This window comes from Raphanus sativus, chromosome 9 (assembly GCF_000801105.2).
Source record: "Raphanus sativus cultivar WK10039 chromosome 9, ASM80110v3, whole genome shotgun sequence".
NCBI lineage: Eukaryota > Viridiplantae > Streptophyta > Magnoliopsida > Brassicales > Brassicaceae > Raphanus > Raphanus sativus.
Window position 1 is genome coordinate 30,346,502 of NC_079519.1, and position 24,877 is coordinate 30,371,378.

Here is a 24,877-nt window from a genome sequence, read left to right on the forward strand (position 1 = left end):
TGATTCAACATGCAACGTAAATCTTTTAAAAATTCAACATGCGTTCAAAGAGAAATAGAAAATACAAGTTCTTACAACATGATGACTATTTGGTATTGATGGAGACATCTCATGACCTATATAGTCAGGGGGATAAAACTCTACGAGCTTTAAGATTCTCTCTTACATCTAAAACATACAAACAGAACTATAACTAGTACAAGTTAACTACTACCCTACTAAACCGACCATGGTTAAGCGTAAACCAGAGCTAATCCCCTATTTCATACACACAAACAAGCGCTCTCAACCACTTCCTTCTTTGATTGATTGCTATTGACCAACAAGCATAAAGCTTCAACGAAATTTACCGGTTAGACTGCAAACCGACATGGCAAACACAACCGCCACAACTCCAGCTTTGAGTATCCCTCTGTATGAACTTCCCAAAGCTGCGACATTCTTGAATATGAGCTCAGTCCTGCTCTTTGATCTCATGAAACTTCCACATGTTGTGTCCTTGACCTGTACGCATTTTATCTAAGGTTAGAAACAGAAAGGCATTTGAAAGGTGGTTCTTATTTAAACCTCTTCTCACCTCTTTCTTGATACATTGGAGCTGAGGACTATCAGCTTCTGGTTTGGAACTGTTATGGTTAACCTGAAGACGCAGCCTTCTTGAGGCACTGCCCTGCATTACAAACTGTTCAGCACAAGGTGGGGCTTGTGCCCTTCTTGTCCTTATCTTGATTCCTGTTTCAGATGCATCGTTATTGATCTTGTTACTCGTGTTGACAAGACTCTGTGGCTCATATATAATCTGTTCTGGCATCGGTTGCGCTAGATGTTTCATCTCTGGTAACTCATAAGGAATCTGGAAAGTCGAATCCAAGAGGTCGAACATATATTGGTCGGGGTCGTTTGAACCGTACTGTGTCTGAATGTGAGCGCCATTCTGGTTTCTGAACGGTTCGTTTGATCCATAACCAAAACCACCGAAAGCGGATCCGAGCTCGGATTGCACCTGAGAGTGCAAGGGAGAGAACATGGCTTGATCCAGGGACTCGAACTCCAGATACGAGCTCCAATCGATATGGTCAAGCTGCCGATCAAAAAACAAAGTTAGTAACTTTACAAAGCATGTAATGAGAAAGACTTTACTTATTTCATCCTTACCTCAGTTGTTGTAACCTCAGGGGCAGATATATCACTTTGACACTCTCCCGAGACTACAAGAGAAGATTCCGCAACATCAGAATGCTTTGGTTCTTCTTTTGTAGGGAAAGCCAGAGACACTTCAGACAGCTCAACCTCAGACCTCATCTCGTCCACAACAGTTGGAGACGAGACAGCTGGTTCGACAACTCCACATTCCGGTGATGCTTCACTCACAACATCTTCCTTCTTAAACAACTTGCATACGACAAACGGGCTCTGCAACCAAAAATACAATCCATCAGACACTCGAAAGTAAAATGGTAATCTCCAAAACTGGTTTACCTGGCCAGGCTTGGTTCCATCGAGATCCTTCTCGGTGGCGCGATACTCATGCATAATCCAACAAGTTCGTGTCCCCTTAGGAGCACGTCCGGTGTAGAAGACTAGAGTCCTCTTAACACCTATGATCTTAACGCTCCCTGACTTGACCTTGCGGTCTTTCCCAGTGGCCTTCCAGTATCCAGCAACAGTGGCGCGATTCATCCTACTTCCACTTGGATACTTCCTGTCCAACGGACAGAAGAAGAGCCACTCCGAGTCCGTTGTCCTCACCACAGAAAGATCTGCATATCACAACATCATCACCACACTCTTTTAAGTTATCAACATTATCAACATCAAACACTTCATCATCATCATACTGTTAAGTTAGCATCACAATACTCTTTTAAGTTATCAACATCAAACACTTCATCATCACCATGCTCTTTAAGCTATCAACATCATCATCATCATAATCATACTCTTAAGTTATCAACATCAACCACTTCATCATCACCATAACTTATCAACATCAACACATCATCATCATCATCAAACTACTCAGTGATAAGCTAATACATACTAAAATTGAACGATTCCACAATCTAAGATAGGGAAAAACTGCTAATATTGTTCCAAATCATCTTTGATTATACATACTAAGAACATAGATGGTGAAGCAGAGAGCTCAAAGTAATCACAGATCGATAGAAGAGATGGGAGAAGTGGAGTTGGATACCAGGTAGATCCCATGGCTCGTACTTGCAGATATCGACTTCACGGATGACTCTGACTTCGTCGTCACGGCCGTTGATCTTTTGACGGAGATAGTAACGGACTAACTCCTCGTCCGTCGGACTGAATCTGAATCCCACCGGTAGTGACTCCAGTGATAACACTTCCATAGTCTTTTAGTATATGAGGATTCGAGCTCGTTAGTAGTATCCAAAAAATCAGGATCGGAGATACGATTCAAAAGACAGATTCGAGAAACCCTAAGAATCGATGCGATTTTGGTAAAGTGATGAAGCAGAAGAAGAAGAGGTGACACGCTTTTGGTGAGAGAGAGAGAGAGAGAGAGAGAGAGAGAGAGAGCACCACTTTCCTAGAACCCCCCCACTTGACCACTTCCTTACGCTAAAGGAGAAATTTATTTAATTGACGGTTTTACCCCTGAAGCAGATATGTAAAATAATTAAGTTTCCCGAGGTGACGGGGGGTACTTTAGTAAAGTTAGTATTGTTATAATTCTACTGCTTTTGCAATTAGGTGAAACAGAGTAAGGAACTTCGCTCCTACTACTACTGCTTCTTGGCCTCAGCATAATTGCTTTAAAGGCAATCATGCACAAGATGAGTCATCATTATTCTCTAGAGATTCTGAAATCTATTCTTCATCAAAGGCCTTATATACATTACTTCGAATTGTCTGGAACTAGAGACTCGCAACTCTGTATGTGAAAAAAAAAAACTACTACTCTGGTTCACAAATCGCAATCATGAACTCATCTCTTGGGTTTTGTTTTCTTAGAAGCACAACTTCTAGCTTTCTTTGCTGGTTGCTGCTGCTGCTGCTTCTCTTTAGTTGGTCTTCCTCTCTTTTTCCCTACAACCACCTGCAAAAGTATTCCCACAAATATCATCATTTACTGTGTAACAGATGCATATCATTATGAGAATTTTTGAGTTTTGCCAAACGTACATTCTCGCTTTTTTCTTTAGCTTTTCCACTTCCTTTGGTTATCTCTGCTGTGTCTCCCCTTTGATCATCTGCAGGCTTTGAAGCAGTCTTTGCGTTCTTGTTACCTTCATCATCTGAATCGAATAAAAATCCCTCCAGAGTTCCTAAATTGGTAAAAAAACCAGTTTACCAAAATCCACAGTACTGCTATAAGAAGACAATAATATCAATTCCACTCTAGAAAAAAAGTATAGAAAATGAGCTTACCTTCCACCATCGTTTCTGCTTCATAAACGTTAGATACTGGTGTTAGCTGTACGAAGTCATTCATAATAGCTTCAATCTGACAAGGGAAACATATAATCCAATAAAGTTTATTACTCCATTCTATGTTTTAGTTTTCCATATGTTTCAAGTCAAGATTCATGAGCAGGAGTAATATATATACAGCTTAGGAGAGGCTATTACCAACCTTTGCCTCTGACTGACCTACGTTAACCTGAAATTGCAAGATCTCTGGTGTGAGTACTTGTATAATACAAGTTACCTTAAAATTTGAAATAGGTATAAAGTCAGAAAAAAAACGTACTACGCAAAATGTTCTGGATGGGACAATTGTTGATTTATATATGGTTCCTGAAACATGAAATGATAAACTGGTTCTGTTACATGCTACATAATCAGTTCTGTTCTGTTTGGCTCAACAGGCATAGCTAACTACCCATTTTGAAAGTTCAATAGGAAAAAATGAAAACGAGAAGCATAAAGAGTGAAGCCAGCGATATTGAGGGAGGGGGAGGAGACATGCCTTTCAAGTCGAAGAACATGTCCTCGGTTGTGTCTGAAACAACGACGCGTCCAACAGCCCCCATGTCTCCGCTCAGATCTATTGAGTCCCCTTCACACTCAACGAGTACCTGTGATATAGTTCACCGCTTTTGTTAACAACTGCGCTCTGTCTACAAGAAAACTCTAAATGGGAGGAATTTCATTGTTTGACAATGGGATTACCTTTGTACGATTCACCTTCTCAGAAAGTACCAAAGGCAATCTTGAACTTGAGCCCTGGAATTTGTAAATCTGGTCATAAGGAAAAAAACCAGAGAAGAAACAATAATACTGATCCTACTACCACAAGGTACTTACAGAAGAAGAAGGCTTGGTGTTCTTATCCGTTGTCACTTCCTCGGCTACTATGGAATCTGTATCTTTATCTGAATAGTAGAGGAACCGTTACATCACGTCCGAAGAATATTAAATTCACAAACCTTTGGTACGATTTATTCATACCTTCACTTATTTCTTGTGCAATGTTTTCTTGCTTGAGTATCTGGCGGCCACTATTTGGCTTTTTCTTAGGAGATTTTTTCTTTGGAGCCTTCTTAACCGCAGGTTCTTCCTCTTGTTCTAGAATAACAAGATCCTCATCCTTCTCATCCTCTTCAGTTGAGATAATTACTTGCTCCCTTATCGGATCACTGGAGGGTGGTTCAGAATCAGATGAGACAAGCCATACAGAATCATCTCCTCCCTGATAAAAGAACAAAACAAGATAAACACTAACCTGTCAACTCCACCGTTGGTTAGTTATAAACACTCCATACAGTTCCACACATATAAAAAAAAGACTAGAATACTAAGACGGGCTATAGAGCAGGCGAAAGACTGCCACCTAATAATATCCAACATGGCTCACGCAGCTGGGAAGCTTCTCTAGATGAGGGTTTATAACTAACCAACATACTTGATACTACAATTTATTCATGCAAACAAGAAAGACATGAAACACACTAACTAACCAACTAAGGCAAGAAGACGCAACAAAAAAAAGTACAAACGAGTACAACAGAGACGGGGTTCAAACAAATGTTTCTTACTTGCTTGGTAGAGCCTTCTACACTGACTTTGATTCCCTTCTGTTTCTCTGCAAATTGTTCCCCAGTCAAAAAAAAAAAAAAAAAGCCTTTAAGAGCTCAACAGTTTTGATAATAGTGTTTTCCTTTAAAAAATCTCAGACATCATCTGAAAACAAATCTACAATACCTTCAAGTTTGAGAGTAGCATCAGCTTTCTTCTTTCTAGAGAACACCTGGTGAACACTCACTTGATCTGTCACCAACTTCGTTTCAGAGTCCAGAGCCGTGGTGGCTTCAGAGTCATCAGTCAAAGGAAGAGACGAAATGGTTTCAGATTCCTTATAAGGACTATCATCTGGAGCAGACTCAGACGACGAAGATAGTGATAACAATGAAGTGGTGGTGGGTGTCTGCACAGTGCACACACACACAAAAAAAAAAAACTTCCACGTTTCAAATGTGTATTCATTAACGAAATCAAATTGAATCAAAAAAAGGAAACCTGGAAAGAACGAAGCCAATCGGGAGATCCCTCTCTGGAGCTGCTGCTGCTGCTACTCATATTTTCACTTCCTCAGAGCTCAAAAACAACAATCCAAAGCTTCTTCCAACTTCAATCTCCACTCAAATTACAGCACATTAATCAAAACCCTAAAAGAGACCTTTTTTTACAAAACCAAAACCATAGATTCGGATGAAAATCGAAGCTCAACTCACCTAACGAAGAAGTCGAAATTGAGCAATTTAACTAGCGAATTATACGGAACGTTAAAATCTTCGGAGATGAGATCCAGAAAAAAGGAATCTCGACGGCGACTGGGAGAAGAGAGCGAGCGAAAGCTTCCTACGCCAGGCGAGATTGTGAAAGAAAGACGCGGGAAGATTGGCCCACTAACCGCTTGTTCCGGTTCCCGGATGTTCGGCAGCAAGGTGAAAGCCCAATTAGATCTATGCCCCATGAACATGAAGCCCAACTATTAATAAAGACTCCAGAGTGTTTGGTTGCAAGTGCAGCTGAATCTAAAAATCCGAGTTCATCCGAACTCGACAGAAATAAGGAGTAGCTTTGATAAGAAGTAGTTTATGCGTAATAAGATGTATATATAATAAAAACTGTAGCATTTGATGTAAAATGATTTTAGTTGAATAAATTTTACATTCATTCAAAAAAAAAATTGAATGGATCTTGTTTATAGTATTTTGGGTTATAGATCCGAACTGAACTCGAATCCAAATGTATATCCGAAAAACCTAAAAAATTCAAATCCCAAAAAAATCATACCAAACCCGACCTTATTCTTGAATATGTATTCAAAATATATAAGATATTATTAAATATCTAAAATAATTATTTATTATATGAATAATTAGATCAAATACTTAGTTTAATATATATTTTTATTTTGGTTAATATTAATATTTTTATATTTCGACACTTACAATTCAATTATGAATAATTTTAGTTATGAAGGTTAAATCATTGTTGTTTTATTTTAAAAATTAAATAATGTTTCTTATACTTATAGAGTTCGTAGTTGTTAATTTTAATTTGGTTGATTCTCGTTTGTACAAGGCTTTGCTATGTCATGATATGATATGTTTGATGTTGTCACGTATGATTCAAGGAAGAATCTCGTATAGTCCATAGAACATTATTTTGAAGGACAACAATATATTTTGAGAGAAAATCAGATAGATAATAAAACATTTGATATAAACTGAACTTAATCAAAATAAAAATCAATAATTTTGCCAATTATTATCCAAAACCAAACTATTTTGAGTTCAACTAGAGCTTGGACATGTAACTAAATTCGAACCGGATCCGATCCAAAATTTTATAATATCTGAGTGAAGACTTTTCATGAATCCAAATGATCAAAATCCGAATCAATTGAACCAAAACCGATTGAATTGCCCAGTCCTAAACCCAAGCAAGGCATAAAGGGACATAAATCCTAACATAGTTGTAATATCATCTTAGACTATCTACAATGGATCAGTATCTAGTCTAGTCTAAAAAGCATAATAAAAACGAATTTGCCAGTTTTAACTTTGGCCTGAAAACTCACATGCAAAAAAAAAACCACTTTTGAAATGATAATATAGGTTATTGGCAGATGTTGCTACCAAGAAGAAACTTTGGTTCACCGCTTTGTTATTCATTCAAACGATAGCTCCGGTGATACCAAACACACGCTGTTATAGAAGATAACAAAGGAAACACTCGTTTCAACAACTTAGATGATAACATTACAGAAGTGGTATCTCAAACTAGCCACCCTTAGACTGGTTCACTCGCACTGCATTAATATAGTATTTCCATAAAATCTTCAAAGATGGATCTGATTGATGAACAGAGAAGTGATATACTCCTTAAATCTTTCTTTTGGAGTGGTGTATTCATCACTTCCATTGTAAGTGATATTGACGGTGCGATCCAAATCGATGGCGGCCTTCCATACCTTGCGTGGTACAGTGGTGTTGTTCAGGAACTCCTCGTTGTATCTTATCAGCCTCGGTAACAATTTTCCAGAGCTCTTTAATGGCTTCCTTTTCAGTGACGCCATATTGCTTCATATAACAGTTTACCCCATTGGCGACATATCCTCTATTCATGTCATCCTAATCAAGTCACGTGTAAAATTGGTAGTATATTAGGAATGATACATCAATCACAGATGATATATAATAAATGTTTTAAGTTCGTGAATGACTTACTTATATATCAATTCTATTAAAATATAAATCACAACTTCTATTATTATTATTATTTTTAAATGGATATTTCCCTAGAAATCATTTCATTTATTTCTGATTAATATTTTGGCATTATTAAGATTTAAAATCTTATATAATCAATACATATAATAACTTTATAAAACTGTCATAATTTTTTTTAGTTATAAAAATTATGTTGCCAAAATAATCTAACAAAACCTTAATAAAAATTTTAAATACATAGTAGAACCATTATTATTAGCACATTAAATTAGATTTGTAGTAGATATCAACCAATTATATCTATAATATTAATATTAAAAAAATATAGAATTTTGACAAAATAATTCTATTAATTAATTTAGTTCCTAAAGATCAGTAACAAACAGCAAAATTACAATTTCCTAGTTAACAAGATATATATTAACAAAAATAAATTCCTATGTGTAACTATTTTCTAAATGTTATTAAATCAAATCTTTTTTATAATTTGACTATAGAATAGTAAAATACAAATAAAATACATAAACTATTGAGTACAATTATAATTCCTATTAAATAAAACTTTGTATGAAAAAATATATTTTTGGCTGTGAAAGCTAAGGCCAAAATCTACTACTATCTATTAAATTCTGAGTGATTTATGACATTAGATCAGGATCATATAAGAAAGGATTCATGTCTTTGTACCTTGAAGCCGGCCATGTCATTCATTAAACGGGCTTTTATGGCAAATGATCGAAAGAATTTTGGTCTTGTTTTGAGCCACTCATAAGCTTCATGAGTAGGAATGGTCTGTTCCATACACATAAAAACAGCTGCCATACTTGAATATACAGCAATCTCAACCTCACCAATCTCCATGTACTCCTCAAAGGTAGGCACATGACCCGTCTGTGCCCATTTCGCATGGTTTAGATTTGAAGCCGCAAGTGTCTTAAACTGCAACCAAATTGTTTTACAAAAAGAAAAACAAAGTTACAACATGCTATAAAACAAGTTACTAAGAGGAGATTGGTTGGTTACCTCTTCTATTGTAGCTTTCACGCTGTAAGACTCAAATTCTCTTTCAAATTCTTTGAAGGTTTCTAATATAAATTTAAGTACGAATTTCAAATAATCTGGTTGTTTGTCCGTGACATCATCAAGAACCCATCTGTCATGAAATATTGATTCAATCAATCGATTATGGCATATATAGTCAGAATCAGGATGAAAACTGACACATACAATTTTTGCTAACAGTTTTTTATTATATTTGTACCTTTCCAAGCTGTTGGCAAGGCTCTCAGCGTCAGGAATAGATGCATGTCTATCGCACGTATCATCAGCAAGTGTTACAACAGCATAGAACTTAGTCAACATAATTCTCGCACGTGAGGACTGTGGCTCAATGTAGTACCCTGGTGTATAGAGATACATTTCCACGAGTCTGTCTCTGAAGTACGGTGGCAAGTTGGATGCAAAGTCTAGGTCCTTGTACCACCTTGCATTCAAAAAAATTAGAATGACATCTTTCATGCATGATTAAAATACTATAATGACTGAGGAGGTCACATATATATACTTTGTAAGGATTTTCTTGAAGGTAATGGAGCTGTAGGAACTTCAAATTGATTTTTGATAACTTGAGTAGCATCTCGTCGTGGTCATCTTCTTGTTCGTAGAATTGGATAAACTCCAGTGCTACTAATATCTCTAAGTTCCGGTGCTGGGATATATCTAGAGTACTTTGAATATGCCTTGAGATATGAGACGGGAGACTCCCACGTGCAACTAAAGACTCCAAGTGGTTTGAGGTAAAGCTCAATGCTTCGTCGAGAATGTAATCTGTTGTTGTCCTCAAGTGTGCGGCTTCATACAAACTTATCATACCTTTCACATTGCTAACAAGGGAAGCCTTGAACTTGCCATTGTTCCCTTGAAATCTCTTGAACACATCTATCAGGCAGAGGAAAGCACTCTGTCATTTTCCATAGACACTGATTTTGATTAAGATTTATTAATCAGCTAAAAGACTCCTTACCGGAGGACATGTTGTGACCGTACGTTCTGAAAACCCAAAAAATGATGGAAACTTTGTACAAATCATCTTCGTCAATCATCATATCGTCTACCTTTTGGAAATCATGTTGAAGAATCTTGCCGATTTCAGCTTCGAAAAGATAAGCCAGACCAAGACTTACAAGCAAATATATAAAAAGAATTCCAGTCTTGGGCTTGTCTATGCCTTGGAAATGAGACATGAAGATTTCTCTCACTTTTGGCTTCAGTGTCTCAATCTCTCTCCCTAGCTCATTCATTTCCTATAATAATTAAGATATCTACACATGAGTTTTTTTTTTGAGATAGATATCTGCACATGAGTTGATCTCCTAGATATATATATATATATACACAATAATTTTTAGACTCACTGAGACATCGACGGGAACATTGAGGAAGTAATGTCCCCATTCAGAAGGTGGCAACTTCTTAAATGTGGGTTTAGGTTCTTGATCATCGCAAGTCAGAGTAGCAGCTGCCTCCAGACGAAGAAGCTTACCAGGATAAGATGTCATCGGAAAGCGAGATAGTTTGCTTCCATAGCTTAAATTGGTACGAGAACGGAGAGAAAGTTGGGATCCAAGTTTCGGTCCAAAACTTTTGATGGCTTCCATATTCACTCGTAAAACCACGAGTTCCACAATATGGTGAATAATCTATCATCTATTTATAATAGGAATTCAAAAAATATGTTATGACGTGTTTTTCATCCAAAAATCTATATTGTTTTTAAAGATGTCTTTTTATAAATAAATAAAAATATATATATATATATATCTTTTCCAGGGCCGGTCCAGAGGACAAGCCATCCAAGCAACGGATTAGGACATCCAAATTAGTGGAGCATATTTTTTTCTAAAAAAAGTAGTTTTATCTATAAGTAAATAAATTTTGTAGGTTTTCTTATTAAAATATAATTTACTATGTATTTTTAGTTAGAATAAAATTTGTTAAAGCTCCAGTTGTAATTTCTTTTGAATTCAGATTTGAACAATTCCAAAATTATGAATTTCTTTTTGGATTTTGTTTAATTTTTAAAAAGTTAATAGATGCAAGCGGAGATATTTTGAGAGCATCATGTTTGAATCTCGAAGTTTTTTTAAGGAATGTTACGCTTTAATATATAATTAGTGATAATTTGTTTAAAAAATTAAAGATTCTTCGATAATCAATGTTCCAAAAAGTTCGAAACACATAAATTTTTTATCGTATATTATTGACCATTTTGGTGTAGTCGCCACAGCTGAGAGAAGTTTTTCGAAATTGATGCTAATAAAAATTTATTTGCGGTCTTCCATATAACCAGAAAAATTAAATGAGTTAGTTATACTATCAATTGAAATGGTCATGGTTTAAAGACTTGACTATATGATTCTAATGCATGATTTTGTAGAAAAATATAAGTAAAATTATATTTCTAGCAATAAATATATATTATATCACTATTTTTATAAACAGACTGTAAGTTTTGATTTTTTTTAATGAATATTTATGATATTTTCTATTGTTAATGATATTGATAAAATTTGTATAAGGGCGTAGTTTAAAATTTTGGTTAGGGCAGTATTAAAGGTTTGTCCGGCACTGATCTTTTCATTCTTTAAATTTTATTGATTTTTAAAAGTTACAAAAATGTGCAAGGATACATCATTTTATAATTATGTGTCTTATCATTCTTAAAATTACACTACATTTTAATAAGTTCTCAAAATGTTTCTGCTGTCCAAATTGCATACTTAAAATATTATAAACTGAAATATATTGTAAAGATACCTTAATAATATTAACTATTTCCAAAAACATATCTAAGGAAGTATCTTCTCATCCTGAAAATTAATTGTATTTGCCAATTATGTAATACACTCTCTGTATTTAAAAAGATGTATGTTCAAGAGTTTTCACTTTTCACACTTCTTTAGAAAATATGAAATATTTTGATAATAAATATATTATTTTATATGTTTAGTTATTTTTATGATTTTAATCAATTGAAATTCAGTAAACAAAATCAATGTTTTAAAAATTACAATTTTTTATTATCACTTACATTGAAAATATAAAATATAGATTTTTTAGAGATAACTTTTTTTTCTAAAACATAGATCAGTCTAATGGAAAGAATATGTATTTTGAATCCGGATTGCTTATCTAATTCCAAAGTCAGTTTACCATTAAATATCACATTGTGCTTATCACACTGACTTTTATTATTTTTCATTCGAAAATAAAACTTGGTGAATATTTATGTTGTAGTTTAAACTCAAAGGAAAATAATAAGAGAATAAAATATTTAAGTGCCAGATGTATTCTTTGTTGCTATGCGTTCGTTCGTATGTGGTGTCTCATGATTTTCTACATTACTAAAGAGGCATTTTATAAAGAAACTTTGCCAAATTGGGTCATAAAAATATAAAAGGGTTATCCCCACGAATCATTTATCCTAAATTTCATTTTCAAAAAGAAATATCCTAAATTTTCTACACTGCTAAAGAGGCTTTTTCTAAAAAAAGGTAGACCACCACGTATCGTTCATTCTAGACCACCACGTATCGTCTACGTTATTTATTCAAATTTCCACAAATTTCCACTAAAGAGGCTTTCTTATACAAAAAAGTTAACCACCACAAGTCACTCATCGGTTATTTCAAAACCAAATACTTACATGTGATAATGGAGCATCAAGTATGCACCAAATTTTAGCAAAAAAAAAGATAATGGAGCATTAATTAACATCAATTATCATAATGGAAAATGATTCCCCTTGACTCCTAACCGTAACTTTCTAGCAACATCCATTTTTAATACTCCTTCGGTTTCTTAAAGACTGTCGTTGTGACATTTTCGCACAGATTAAGAAAGTTGTTGAAATATATGTAAGTTGTAATTAATTATACCTCTTTGACCAATAGTATTTTAGATAAATAAAATTATTTATAAAATCAATGCAGTTTGCAATTAATTTTCAGCTGAAAGTTAGTATAATTTACATTAAAATTGTAAAGTGACATTCTTTGTGTAACAAAAAAATGAGCTCAGAATGACATGTATTATGAAACAGAGGGAAGTAATTTTGACCAATTCAGAGTTAATAAATATATTTTGCAATGAATTCACTGACAAAATCTTAAGTAGCTTGTCTCCTAAGTGGTAACTATCACCTCACTTTTGTCGGTCATACCTCAAATAAGGTGGCAGCTGGCAAGTGAAGTGGCAGATAGTGTAAACACGAGACCATCGTCTCCAATCTTATGTGGCACATGGAGAGGGCCTCGTAGCTCGAGTAAATAAACAACACACATACAACATTTAATAAATCAGTTGCAGTTCTTCCAGGCGAAAATGATGCTAGAAGTACATATCAAGTTGACCAAACCTCAAAGTGAGCAGCTTCATAAAAGCTCACCATGCCTGTTGACATCTCTTGTTAGAGATTCATGTAACTCTCCATTTCTTACTCTCTTTAAACCCTTCATCAATATGAGCATCAAGTAATTCATACGAATTCTAATGGCTTCCATAGGAATCTTAAATTAGTTGCAATTTTATATACTTTAACATTTTGTTTGTTGTGTTAAGAGGAGCTACTACTATCAACACGCCTTAAAAAAAATAGAAATGTGTTTTTTCAGAACCACTTAAAAGACAGAGAGATTGTCACAAAGAAAATATATTAGAATTTGTTCACACAATCTCCACCCCCTCACTTCCCCTCTGGTGACAAAACTTTTCACTGCTGCTCTTTCCACAAGCTCCCTAAACAGTGACATCAACAGGTTTATTTTGGCTATTTTATGAAGCAGATGCAGCAGCAGCCACCTTCTTCCTTACAATCCTTTTTCGCCTAGCCTTTGGAGGTGGAGGCGAATCCGAACCTGAGTCCTCCTGTTGCTTCAAACCAAGCAGCCCTGAGACTATTGCATTCTTTGAGATGAACCATCTCGAAGACGGCTTTGCTACTCCTCCTTCCTCTGAGGAGGGTCGGTTGTATGCTTTTGCCAGAAAACCATCTGACTGAGCCAGCGGGTCTGCCTCCACACCTAACCATATCTGTCTTGATCTTTCACCTAACTGAACATTCATAATCCTGTTCCACATATGTTCATTATACAAACCAAAGGCTTTCATTAAGAGCCCTATGTGTGGAGAGAGAAGAGAGTAATATTACCTCACTGCAGTCCCAAAGAAGAGTGCTACTCCTATAACATCAAAGTGACTGCTCATTGTTCTCTCAAACCCACATAACAGCTGATACCTCAAGTTAGCGTACAATCCAAGAAACGCGCCGTAACCAAGAGCGTTTGTGGTGACTGACGGTACTGTCACAGATACTCTGTTCAGAAAGAACAAAGATTACAATTTAAGTTTAAAAAACACCAACAAAAAAAAAAGAAGAGATTCAATTACCTATTCTTCTTTTTCCCGGCCAGAAAGTTAGACAAGGAACCCTGGAAGGCACCTGTGGCGACTCCAAGGATAGACAACTCTGCGGCCTTGTAGAAAAGAGAGTGGACTCTCTTTTGCAAGTCGAACTCTCTGAGAGGATAGCTCGTTTCGAATACGTTGTTCGGTAGCTTCTGCAGTGTGTTCTGCAGGTCGAAACGGAACGTGTTTCCGTACGAACGGCTCGGAGCTAACAACCAGACGGCGGCTGCGTTGCATGCTGATACGGTAAGAACGTTTATAAGTGCAAGATCCCATTCCTCTTTTATTCTGCAAAGTTAATAGAGAAAATTACTTAGGAGCTACAAAACCTAGACAGTTAAAACTTTCATGGAGAGGATACTACCTATCCTTACGGGTCTTGACCTCCCACCAAACCGAGCATCCAACCGTGGCAGCTTGCTCTAAAACAAGTCTGTAGAGAAATGAAGGATCCGCTAACATCCTACACAACAAAGTCACATAGTCAAGAATGCATTAGTCTGACAACCAATTATTTATTATATATTCTTATTTTACATTAGATTGTAATTTTTAATTTCAGATATAACTACAAATTATTTTAATGAAATTATAAAAACTGGATATACAAAAAAAAAATGAAATGAGACAAACTTATGGAATATACCAACATTATTACTTGATTTAAATCAATTTATATCGAATTAGAAAAAAATCAAATCGATTTTAACATAAAAACAGAATCGATTTTAGAACACTGAAGAAAAGTCATGCATATTTCCAAATAAGTGACGCTAATAACATAAAACCTGATACAATTCTAGAGACAGTGAAGATGTGCAAAGACTGACATATGGATACCAAGAAAGTTACCTGCCAACGAAGGCCCTAGACAACCCCTGAGGAAGAGCACGGGAGATCAATCTAGTTGTTGTAGGACGAGCATTAATGGCAAGGAACTTAACCATTTGTGCTGAGCTCACCAAACCCTGCATAACATACATACAAGTTTCAGTTAGCATATCCCAGAAGAAAAAAAAACAATCAAAACGAAAAGCTTTCCCAAGGATTTATCAAAAACCATTTCATATGCTTGACGGAGACCAGCAGGCAAATCCAACATTGTCTTTTGCCACTCGTTCAACACAGCATCAACAAACTTCCTATCAAACATCTGTAAAATAAAAAGAAAAACATAAATGTCATTACCGTGTGATTGATAACATAAACATGAGAAATACTAAAAAAAGGATGTGTTGTTTAACCTCAGCGAGGAACATCCTGCGTCTAAAAAGTCCACCTTCATCTCCATCATCGTCGTCATCAAACTCGTCAAAGTAATCATCATCATCACCATCGTCATCCCCTCCGTCTCCACCACCGAAATTGATTTTCTTCCCAATGTCTCCACCTCCTCCTCCTGTTGCGATCTGTTAAAATGAGACATGAAAATTTAGAAACTATTATTCTTTTAAATATCTTCTACAAATACTAATCCAATTCATTTCATCTTGTAATAATTCAAAGTCCCCTCTGCGAGTGCTACAGATAGTTCCACACACCCAGTAGATGATCGAAAGAATCAAACTTTATTCTGAAACTATAAGAAGACTGAACAACACTCTCTACACTCAACAACCACAACTTGATGAACCAATGATAGAGAGAGAGAGAGACCTCAGGGGTAGATTCGACTTTCTTCTGGGTCATATCAAGTTTCCCTTTTTCCAAGGTAACAGCTCCTACGGACCCGAACTTGCCACCTTTCATCACTGGACACATCTGAGCACTTGGAGAAGAAGCTGAGATAGTAGAGTAAGATGATGATGGGGCTGAGTCACCGCTAAAGGGAAGCCGTAAGCATCGTTCGAGACCTGAGACTGAATCTCCAACGGAATCGATGAGGGAAGAGGAGGATGATGATGATGAAGCTCTGACGAAGCTGACGCGGCGGGGCTTACAAGGTAGAAATGAGATTGAGCGAGGGATTGGTAAAGAGGGTCTTGGAGCGACGACGACGGCGCTCTGAAACACCGTATGCGACATGGCTCTCCCCTTGAGCCTTTTTCCTTCTCTCTTACGGCTGGAGAGAGAGGAAGAAAGAGAGGAGATTAGGACGAAGGGGAACAAGACTTTATCTCGCCAATCAGACAAAACTACAAGACAGCCCGATCTATACTTCTGGATAATTCAGAAGGTTTGGGGTAATGGGCCGAAGTTGGGCTTCCATTTATATTTTGATTTTTGGAACTTTCATGGTCTGGTTATTCGGTTATGTTCACGCATATATGTAAAATCTCCAGATTTTTTTATTAAATAATAATAATACAAACCATTTAACGAAATGAAAACAAATCAGAAAACAAAAAACGACACTACAAGAATGAGACTAACCATTTAGGCAAATACAAAAAAGAGACTAACCATGCATTTAATGCAATGCAATGCAATGAAAACAAATAAGAAAGAAAAAATGACAGATTACAAACTGAACTACAAACTAAACAATGCAATGTGACCACAAAGCCTGATCAATAAATTAATATATCTAAAAGATATGACACTCTCATTGTCTTTTATTTTCGGGAGCCTAGGTGCAAACTTGGTTTAGTCATTCAAGAAGTCGAAGTCAATTGGTTGGCTTCTTATTGGAGGATAGGTTGATTGTGGCTTCTGCGTTGATTGTGGCTTCTGCGTTCCTGCATTCTCTGTGGGTTTCACTGTTGTCGTCGTACTAATTTCAGGCGGAGGTGGTGGCGATACTGTTTGGCTGTTGTCCTCTGGGGCAACAGCTGTTTCTGTTTTTGGGGTTGCAGACAGATTGCTTTTGTCTTCCACAGGAGGCTCAGACACAGTCTCTGTCACTGGTCCGTCCAAATGTGCTGTTGACTCAGCAACAGCTTCAGTTTCTGGTGCTGCTGACTCCCCAACAACTGCAGTTTCCGATGCTGCTGACTCAGCAACAGCAGTTTCCGGTGCTGCTGACTCAGCAACAGCTGCAGTTTCAGGTGCTGCTGACTCAACTACAGCTGCAGCTTCTGGTGCTGCTGACTCAGCAGCTGCTGCAGTTTCAGGTGTAGCTGACTCAGCAGCTGCTGCGGTTTCCTGTGCTGCTGACTCAGCAACAGCAGCAGTTTCTTGAGCTGCTGACTCATCAGCTGCTGCAGTTTCAGGAGCTGACTCGGTCTGTGGTGTCTCCTCAGAAGTTGGAGGAGGAGCTTCAATAGCCAACGGTTTAGCTGGTTCTTCTATAGCCAATGGCTTAGTTGGTTCTTGCTGTGGAGTCTTGAATGTGGGAAGAGGATTCTTGGGAGCAGAGATGGAAGCAAAGATCGAAGACATTCCGGGAGGTAGAATCTCAATCGGAGGCTTTTTGGATGCATCAGACAAACTCGTGAGCTTTGGATCCTCGAGAGAAGCCAAAAACGCACTCGCAGCATCGGTTTTAGTAGTTGAAATTTGCTCAACTTCCTTCTGCAGCGTTTTATTCCAAGCCTGGACCAAGTTCTTTAGACTTGGACGGCCATGTGCCTGTGTGATATAGTAAGTCAGAAACAATAAAGGTTTAAAAAAAAAAGTAAACTCTAAGATTGGTGAAACTGTAATTTTACATGAGCATGAAGAACAGCTTCTGCGAGCATTCCTGTGTCTTGCCATGCCTTCTCCATGAGCGCATTGTCTCCCAGAACTGCAGAAGAAAATGCTGATTCTCTCCCTAGGCCTATTGAGATCAGATTGTTTACCAGACCCTGCAACAAAGTTTAAAATAGCATTTCAGTTACAAACCTGAAAGATAATATTCCAAAAATTTTAACTTTAAGGACATACACTTAAGCGTGTCAATTCGCCATGGTTAGCTAGGCGTAACGAAAGGCCTCGCAACTCATGACCCTGTAAAGCGCCTTTGACCGAACCTGCAGTCGCCAGTCTTTTGAGAGCTTCACGAGCAATGTCGGCGTGCCCAGTGGCGTCTGCAGCATCTATAAGGTCGAGGAACTCCTTTGCGAACTTCACTATTCCTTCCACCGCTTCAACAACGTCTTCTTTCTTCTCAGCTGTCAAAGAGAGAATGTCACTCAAGTCAAGGCCTAGACCGTCCTGTCCAATGTCCCTGCTATTACTCATTGTGAGAAGACAATGAAGAGCTCTCTTCAGATCATTGCTCTGCATTGCTAGATCAAACTCCAGCCTGGGAACACGTAAAGACTGAGAATTAGTAGGAACACGTTGAAGGAACTTGCTGCACCAAACATAATTTGATTTTCTTTTACCTCTTTGATATTCCAGGTAAATGAAGAGCTTCTGTTGCATACCCCATCCCTAGCATAAACTGTGCAAGATCGTCATGATGTTCTCTCCCAAGCCTACTTGCCCTGCGCAACAAACAAAAAATGAGGTGGATTCCAGCTAGTTTACTACTCGCTTAAACGGGTTTACTGAGAGAGATATGTATCAAATACCATTTAACTGCACTAATAGCATCCCCATACGCAGCAAGACAGCGACAGCGGATACCAGGATGGTTCAGTGATATGGCATGGGCACACATGTACCTACCAAGAAAGTGGAGGTGGTGTGTCAGTAGTTCAATCTTTGCATGATCATGGCAAGATATTGTAACTGTGACTAAAAGTATTTGTTGTAGGTTAAAACCTTGGACTACTGAGGTCAGAAATCAATAAGCATACCTAGTGCGTACTAAGAATAATCTAATTGGATATGGAGACTCTTGATACCTGTCAATGAGCCAAAGAACTCCATCACGTACACCAGCAACAACAAGAGGCCCTACTGGTCGCTTTTGCTCCACTGGGAAACGAGTAACAGCAACTGAGACTCCCCCACCACCTACAGCTACCTCACTGGCCCTTCTTTCATCCATGTCATCGCCATCACCTCTAGATTGTCTCGGCAGTGATAAAAATGGTGGAACAGATGGAGCATTTTGGAAAGAAGCTAGACGCACCACCTACAATAAAAAAAGGATACGCAATGAGTGCAAAAGACACAAGCTTAGACCTGAAAATTGAGCTTCAAAATCAATTATGTTTTATCTCATATAAAAGCAAGAAAATGTCCACCTGTAGCAAGGGGGCCCTCAAAGATATATTTTCTTGCTTGGCACTCTGGGCACCTTCTACTGTGATTAAGGCTAACTCTCCATGCTCTGCAACTGCTCTGGCCTGTGCCTCCTTAAGTTTCATTTCCTCCTTCATCTTCCTAGTCTCTATATCAATTTCAGAAACTCCCGCATCCACAAAAACACATCTGGAAATCCAGGCATGGAAGAAAGTATTAGGCAATCAAGCCTCAGAGTAACTGATTTCAAAACAGAAAGAAGTCCTTGGAATCATATGTAGAACACAAATCTTACTCAATCGTGGTTTGTGTAGCCACAAACAGCTGCCTGCGGTGCCAAACAGCCCCAGTAGCATGTGAGATGGCAACATTACCAAGATATCTATACTGAGGGCGCAAGGACGATATGACCATGTATTGTTGATACGCAAAAGCACAATACTCAACTGTTTTGTCCCATGCCGTCCACTCTGGCTGAGGTAGCATACCACCTACTGGCTCAAAATTTTCCCAACTACACATTGAAAAACTTACATGAGGATTTATATGGAACTGAGATGCTTTAACATTAATGCCACAGAATTAAAGTAGAGGTAACCAAAATGGAGCCACTAGTCACCTGTAGAGCTGGTAGTTTAGGGGTGCTGACTCGGTAGATCTCTGCGAAGAACCATCGTCATAGCTAGAAAACGAAGAAACATTACTGTTTCCAAATCCTGAGAGTGGCATCGACTGAATGGTCGAAATAGCTGTTGCGGCAACAGGACTAATCCTTCGGGATGTGCGATAGCCTATTCCAAGTAGAGCACCGCCATGCAGACCAATGACCTGCGAGGAGAAATTTTGAAGCATAAGACTAATGCTCTCGAAACATACAGAATACACCACCACTAGGAGTCAAGAAGAATCTCAATGTGTAAGATTCTCCTGTTCAGCAACCTTATTCTTTTAGTCAAACATCAATTAATAAACAAGTAGATTCCACATCTGGTTTTTTTTTCTTTTTGATGAACTGAATATGAAAGATGCCTGTTTTTAGAAAACTAATCCCCAGCTGAGACTAGAACACATCAAAAGCGGTTACGGATTGAAATGACTCCAGTAAAAGACACATACCGGTTCAGAGCGACCTCCTACAGATCTCATGAGGATGTTTGAGGTTCCATCATCTAAGAGAATACGAACTTGGACACTAGCTGATGAAGATGCATGAGCAGCAGCAGCGGCTTGTGCTGCGGCTGCAGCTGCTTCTTTCGCCTTTCTTGATGAACCACCCTTTGGGATCATAGGCATTCTTTGAGGTAATACAGATTCTAGTATTGCAAATCTATCTCGACATGTATCCCATGCCAAAATTCTTGCACTTCCAGAATCAACAACGGACCAGTCACTAACTTTGTAGATAGAGAAGTACAGGATATCAGGCCATACAACTGCCACATACCTACAACCAGAGAATAAAGTTAGTTACTGTTCTAGATGTCCATGCCTAGCTACTGTTCTTAGGTTGTTAAATCTTGTTATATTATATCTCAATATAGAACTTGAAGACTGAAAAAAAGAACCGGAAACTTACTTTCCTGAACTGCTTACAGAAAGAACTGAGTATGAGTCATGGGGAACTGATGCCACACTCTGCTTTTTGGTCTGCTTTACAGTCATCTGTTCGCCTGCATCTAGCTTAGACATTCCTGATTCGGACAAGGCATTATTTCCAAGGGATGGGTTGGCTGAGTTGGATATTTGAAAGTTTAAGAGCTTTAGTTCTCTTCCAAGGATATATACAGCTGAATTCTCCCGACTTCCAGGCAGTGCTGGTAGAAAAGCTGCAGACGGAATGGCACGAGGATCAAATTCACTAACTATAATACCAACATTGGTACCAGTTGCGACGAGATGTGGCTGTAGAGGATGTGCAACCATACAAAAGACCTGAAAAAATATGATATTAATTAGTAACTATAGAAGCTACGCTATTATATATAATAAGGTAATAGTGCTGTGTTTACTTACCCTAAGTTTTTTGTGGGTTGCAAGTACTTGAGGCGGAACCAAGGAAGAAAGTTCACATAATGGCCTTGTCAGGGCCGAATAAGTTGGATGCTCAATAGACCTGTGAGAAGTTAAGCAATTAGACATTTTTCTCTAATATAAATAAAGATGTTCACCACAGATACTACGAAGTGATACCATATGTGTGAATCTTTAACGCAAGTCAAAATATCAAGGTTTGGTGCTCGAGGATGACACCAAGATGCAACACTGTGGCAAGCTAGCTTCGGGACAGGTTTAATTCTCCGCAGCTCCTGTAGATAAACAGTAGACATGTGTGTTGGAAAAGAGATCCACAATATGTGCAAAGCCCATACATGAGATACAACATTACCTTAAATGTCATTGTGTCCCATATCGCCAATGTCTTGTCTGCACCAATTGTAATCAGTTGTGGAGCACTGCCACTTACCCGTGTCAGCTCAACAGCCACCACCCCGCCATCATGTGCCTGATACAGTCAGAACAACAACATCAGAAGAGAGTGAGCAAACGCTTTTACCCAACCATATCTGGAAGGACAAAACAGTATAACAGCAAAGTGGAGTTTATAGACTCAATTAAGCAAACAATAGTATGTCAATTAAAACAAAAACAAAAAAACATGAGCATGTCATACTCTTCTAACCATTACTCAGCCTATTAATCACAAAAGGATGAAAAAAAAAAATCTAACTACTAATTATCCAACACTCAGAAAACAGAAACACATATCAACTCAGAAGGTTCAGAGAAACTAGAACAATGGTGACATGTCCTGCACTGTAACCAAATCTGGCCAATCTTTGCATGAAAGAGTAGGATTAAAATAAATACCTTTAAGCTAAGCTTGGGTACAAGGTCTCTAGAATCAGTGCCATGATCGGCATTCCACAGTATAAGTAAACCATCACTGCCACCTGAAACAAGGAATGCCTGCAATTGCAAGTAGATAGAGAACGGCTGGTATCATGTACTGAAGATAAATAACGGAGAGAAAATGCTTGATAATCATTCATTAAAAATCGTTTAATTTAGAAAGAAAGGATAAGAAAGCAGTTATTAGTAGAACTAATAACATAACCTAATAATGATATAAAATGACTGGAGCACTAAGCTACCAATTTTTAAAAGAGAGAAATGTGTAGCTAGTTACCTCGCCAGATGATGCCATGAAATTCATCAAGCAATAAATTGATCCTTTATGGCCAGCTGTATACCTACGTGCAAGCTGCAATGAAGTAAAAATTCAGGGAAATTAACACATACCAGTATCAATAGATCGCACCCTAAACCCCGAAAAAAAAACAAAATAAACATTCAATAATATGGAACAAACAAACCTTCCATGTTATCATTGACAAAACTCTAATGACACCATCAGTTGAACCAAAAGCAACTAAAGGGCCATCACCACCCGATGATCTGGTAAGAAACTCCATGCTGCAAACAAAAGATGAAAGTCTAACAACTTTACGGAGCAGAAGCATTTGTCAAAAAAAAAAAAAAGTAGAAACACTGTTTGCTTGCACATTAACTTGCTATCGCAGTCTACATCTTTTTGGTGGTCTCAGGTGTCGATCAAATCCATGCTCTAAAACTAGAGAAAAGGCAATACACTTACCAGACAAGAGACCTGTTGTCAAGCTCCGTCTTAGGCACATCTCGGCCACGCATTGTCACCAAGTCCAAGAAAATGGCTTTATTCTCGCAACAGATGACCAAAAAGTGCCGGCCTTTAGTCGATGGAGCAGGAGAAGTGAAACCGGATGTGAGATGATCAACAGCTGACGGAGATTCAGCGGCTGCAGAGCGGTTCCTCCACAGTTGCCAGTAACGCACATCATCGTCATAAAACTTCACCTGCTTTACACTTGTAAGTGACAAAAAAAAAAAAGATATGGCAGATTATTCAATTTTTTCCCTTCTCATATCAGATAGGGATGAAAGAATAGCAACGGTGAAGATCTATTACCTTCCTCCTCTAATGGCTTCAGTAGGCTTGCCTTTATAGTCTAAGCAAAAAAAAAAAAAAAAAAAAGTCAATGTAAGTCATGAAGAGCATAATAATATACCAGAATAGAATGCATAATTGAAGGAAAAATAACTTAAGCCGATAAGAGCATCTCTAATCCTACTCTATTTTCTATTACTGTTCATTTGGTAGACGCAGTTTCTTGCGGCTGCGGCTGCGGCTGCTTCTGCAGATTAATTTTATCAGCGTTCAGCCTTAGACACAGAATCTGCTCCAGCATTCGGACGCAGGTAACTGCGTGTGGTCTAACAAAAATATGGTCGCAGCCGCAGAAAGCTACGTCTGCCAAACGAACAGTCCTAATATGAAATTTAGAGTAAAATCTTCTCTAACCATACTATATTTCTCTTTCACAATGGATTAAAACGTGGGACTACGGACTGAAATTATTTCTTAATCACTACTCCATTTTTTTTCATAAAACTCTTAACGATCATATCTATTTCGAAGAACAAAACAGAGTAGTAATACATTAGAGACGCTCTAATGGAAATTGACATGGAACAAGTTGATCCATGGCTCTCACCGGAGTCTCCCTCGGCGAGCTTCTCTAACTTGGCACCAACCAAACGTCGCTCGTCGACTCCACCGGCTTTCAGCTCATAAATTACCTATAAGAAATGGCTAATTTATGTTGCAAATCATCGATTCGGGATCACTACCAGAATTGAATCAAAACTAGAACCTGACGGTGCTCCCAGTTCCATACGGAGACGTGATCGGAATCATCAGCCGTAACGAGCCATGGATGCGTGGGATGTACCTGTATCTTCACTATCTTCCCGTTCGTCTGCCGAAACGCTCTCGCGCGCAGCATTTTTTTCGATCGACGAAAACAAATCAAAAGTCTGAGCACAATTGCATTCGCGAGAACTCTTTTTTTTTTATTATTTTTTTGTTCAAATCGTTTCACGAGAAACTCCCACAACAGAAAAAAAATCAGATATACAGCAGAGTCATGATTCAGATCCGAGTCAATAGGATCCAGTCCACCACCGAACAAAAACTCCGGTAGTGTCTTCCAACTGAGAAGCCCAGTCTGATACACATAAAGGCCCACTAATGTTTTACCATGATTTATTTATTTTTCATCTTCTTTTTAAAAAAAAACAATTATTTATGATATTAACTATATTTTTTATTTAAATTAATTTTCTTATGTATATGTTAATGAAAGCTTACGAATAAAAAAAGTTACTTTTACTATACTTAATATTTTTGATAAATAGTTTAATGTATATGGTGAGTTTAACTAATGCATATCTAACTTTCTATTTTTTCTCTATACTTTTTTAATATGAAATTTTCGTTAAACAAAGTACAATATCTATCTATCTATCTTATTAAAATAGGAAAATTACAACTTCTTCTAGGTGGATTTTTAAAGGTGGACCTTATATATTTAAATTAAATGTTTTATTTTTTATATATAATACGTACCATAGTCTAACTTTGCATTGATGTATTTCCTTAAATACAGTTCTTCTTTTTGTCCATATTCCATATATGATTTTTACATTTATTACATGTCGATTTAAATAAGATATATACTAAGAATATTAAAAATATT

General features: G+C 37.5%; 4 protein-coding genes and 1 pseudogene across 6 annotated transcripts; all 5 read right to left on the minus strand.

Annotated features, from left to right (window-relative positions):
- LOC108828187 (NAC domain-containing protein 91) lies at positions 1-2,547 on the minus strand. Its single transcript, XM_018601790.2, has 5 exons — positions 2,198-2,547; positions 1,480-1,760; positions 1,156-1,413; positions 578-1,081; positions 1-504 (listed from the first exon to the last, which is right to left on the minus strand). Exons 1-5 carry the CDS (start codon positions 2,361-2,363, stop codon positions 337-339), a joined length of 1,377 nt encoding a protein of 458 aa, XP_018457292.1. The 5' UTR covers positions 2,364-2,547; the 3' UTR covers positions 1-336.
- A 288-nt stretch (positions 2,548-2,835) lies between these two features.
- LOC130499962 (DNA-binding protein BIN4-like) lies at positions 2,836-5,890 on the minus strand. Of its 3 annotated transcripts, XM_056994562.1 has the most exons (13): positions 5,712-5,881; positions 5,497-5,612; positions 5,182-5,404; positions 5,016-5,062; positions 4,429-4,669; positions 4,285-4,352; positions 4,150-4,203; positions 3,947-4,055; positions 3,728-3,774; positions 3,611-3,637; positions 3,406-3,481; positions 3,160-3,302; positions 2,836-3,073 (listed from the first exon to the last, which is right to left on the minus strand). In XM_056994562.1, exons 2-13 carry the CDS (start codon positions 5,554-5,556, stop codon positions 2,963-2,965), a joined length of 1,206 nt encoding a protein of 401 aa, XP_056850542.1. In that variant the 5' UTR covers positions 5,557-5,612; positions 5,712-5,881; the 3' UTR covers positions 2,836-2,962. The 3 variants fall into 3 exon arrangements, with proteins under 3 accessions (XP_056850542.1, XP_056850541.1, XP_056850540.1); XM_056994561.1 differs by having other exon boundaries at positions 3,611-3,774; positions 5,497-5,605; positions 5,712-5,890; XM_056994560.1 differs by having other exon boundaries at positions 3,611-3,774; positions 5,712-5,890.
- Positions 5,891-7,135: 1,245 nt separating this feature from the next.
- On the minus strand, positions 7,136-10,375 carry LOC108826666 (putative terpenoid synthase 7; annotated as a pseudogene).
- Positions 10,376-13,366: 2,991 nt separating this feature from the next.
- On the minus strand, positions 13,367-16,290 carry LOC108828603 (protein RETICULATA-RELATED 1, chloroplastic). Its single transcript, XM_018602345.2, has 8 exons — positions 15,840-16,290; positions 15,428-15,592; positions 15,244-15,336; positions 15,036-15,151; positions 14,548-14,646; positions 14,166-14,471; positions 13,927-14,091; positions 13,367-13,845 (listed from the first exon to the last, which is right to left on the minus strand). The coding sequence occupies exons 1-8, from the start codon at positions 16,206-16,208 to the stop codon at positions 13,551-13,553; spliced, it is 1,608 nt and encodes a 535-aa protein (XP_018457847.2). The 5' UTR covers positions 16,209-16,290; the 3' UTR covers positions 13,367-13,550.
- Positions 16,291-16,449: 159 nt separating this feature from the next.
- Positions 16,450-24,233, minus strand: LOC108825240 (uncharacterized). The gene is made up of 21 exons (XM_018598557.2): positions 23,993-24,233; positions 23,834-23,918; positions 23,248-23,287; positions 22,897-23,145; positions 22,616-22,715; positions 22,429-22,503; positions 22,110-22,208; positions 21,628-21,744; positions 21,432-21,547; positions 21,255-21,354; positions 20,818-21,173; positions 20,358-20,685; positions 19,861-20,069; positions 19,537-19,755; positions 19,244-19,430; positions 18,899-19,131; positions 18,623-18,715; positions 18,434-18,535; positions 17,991-18,351; positions 17,774-17,911; positions 16,450-17,693 (listed from the first exon to the last, which is right to left on the minus strand). Exons 1-21 carry the CDS (start codon positions 24,122-24,124, stop codon positions 16,770-16,772), a joined length of 4,263 nt encoding a protein of 1,420 aa, XP_018454059.2. The 5' UTR covers positions 24,125-24,233; the 3' UTR covers positions 16,450-16,769.
- Between the last annotated feature and the right edge of the window lie 644 nt (positions 24,234-24,877).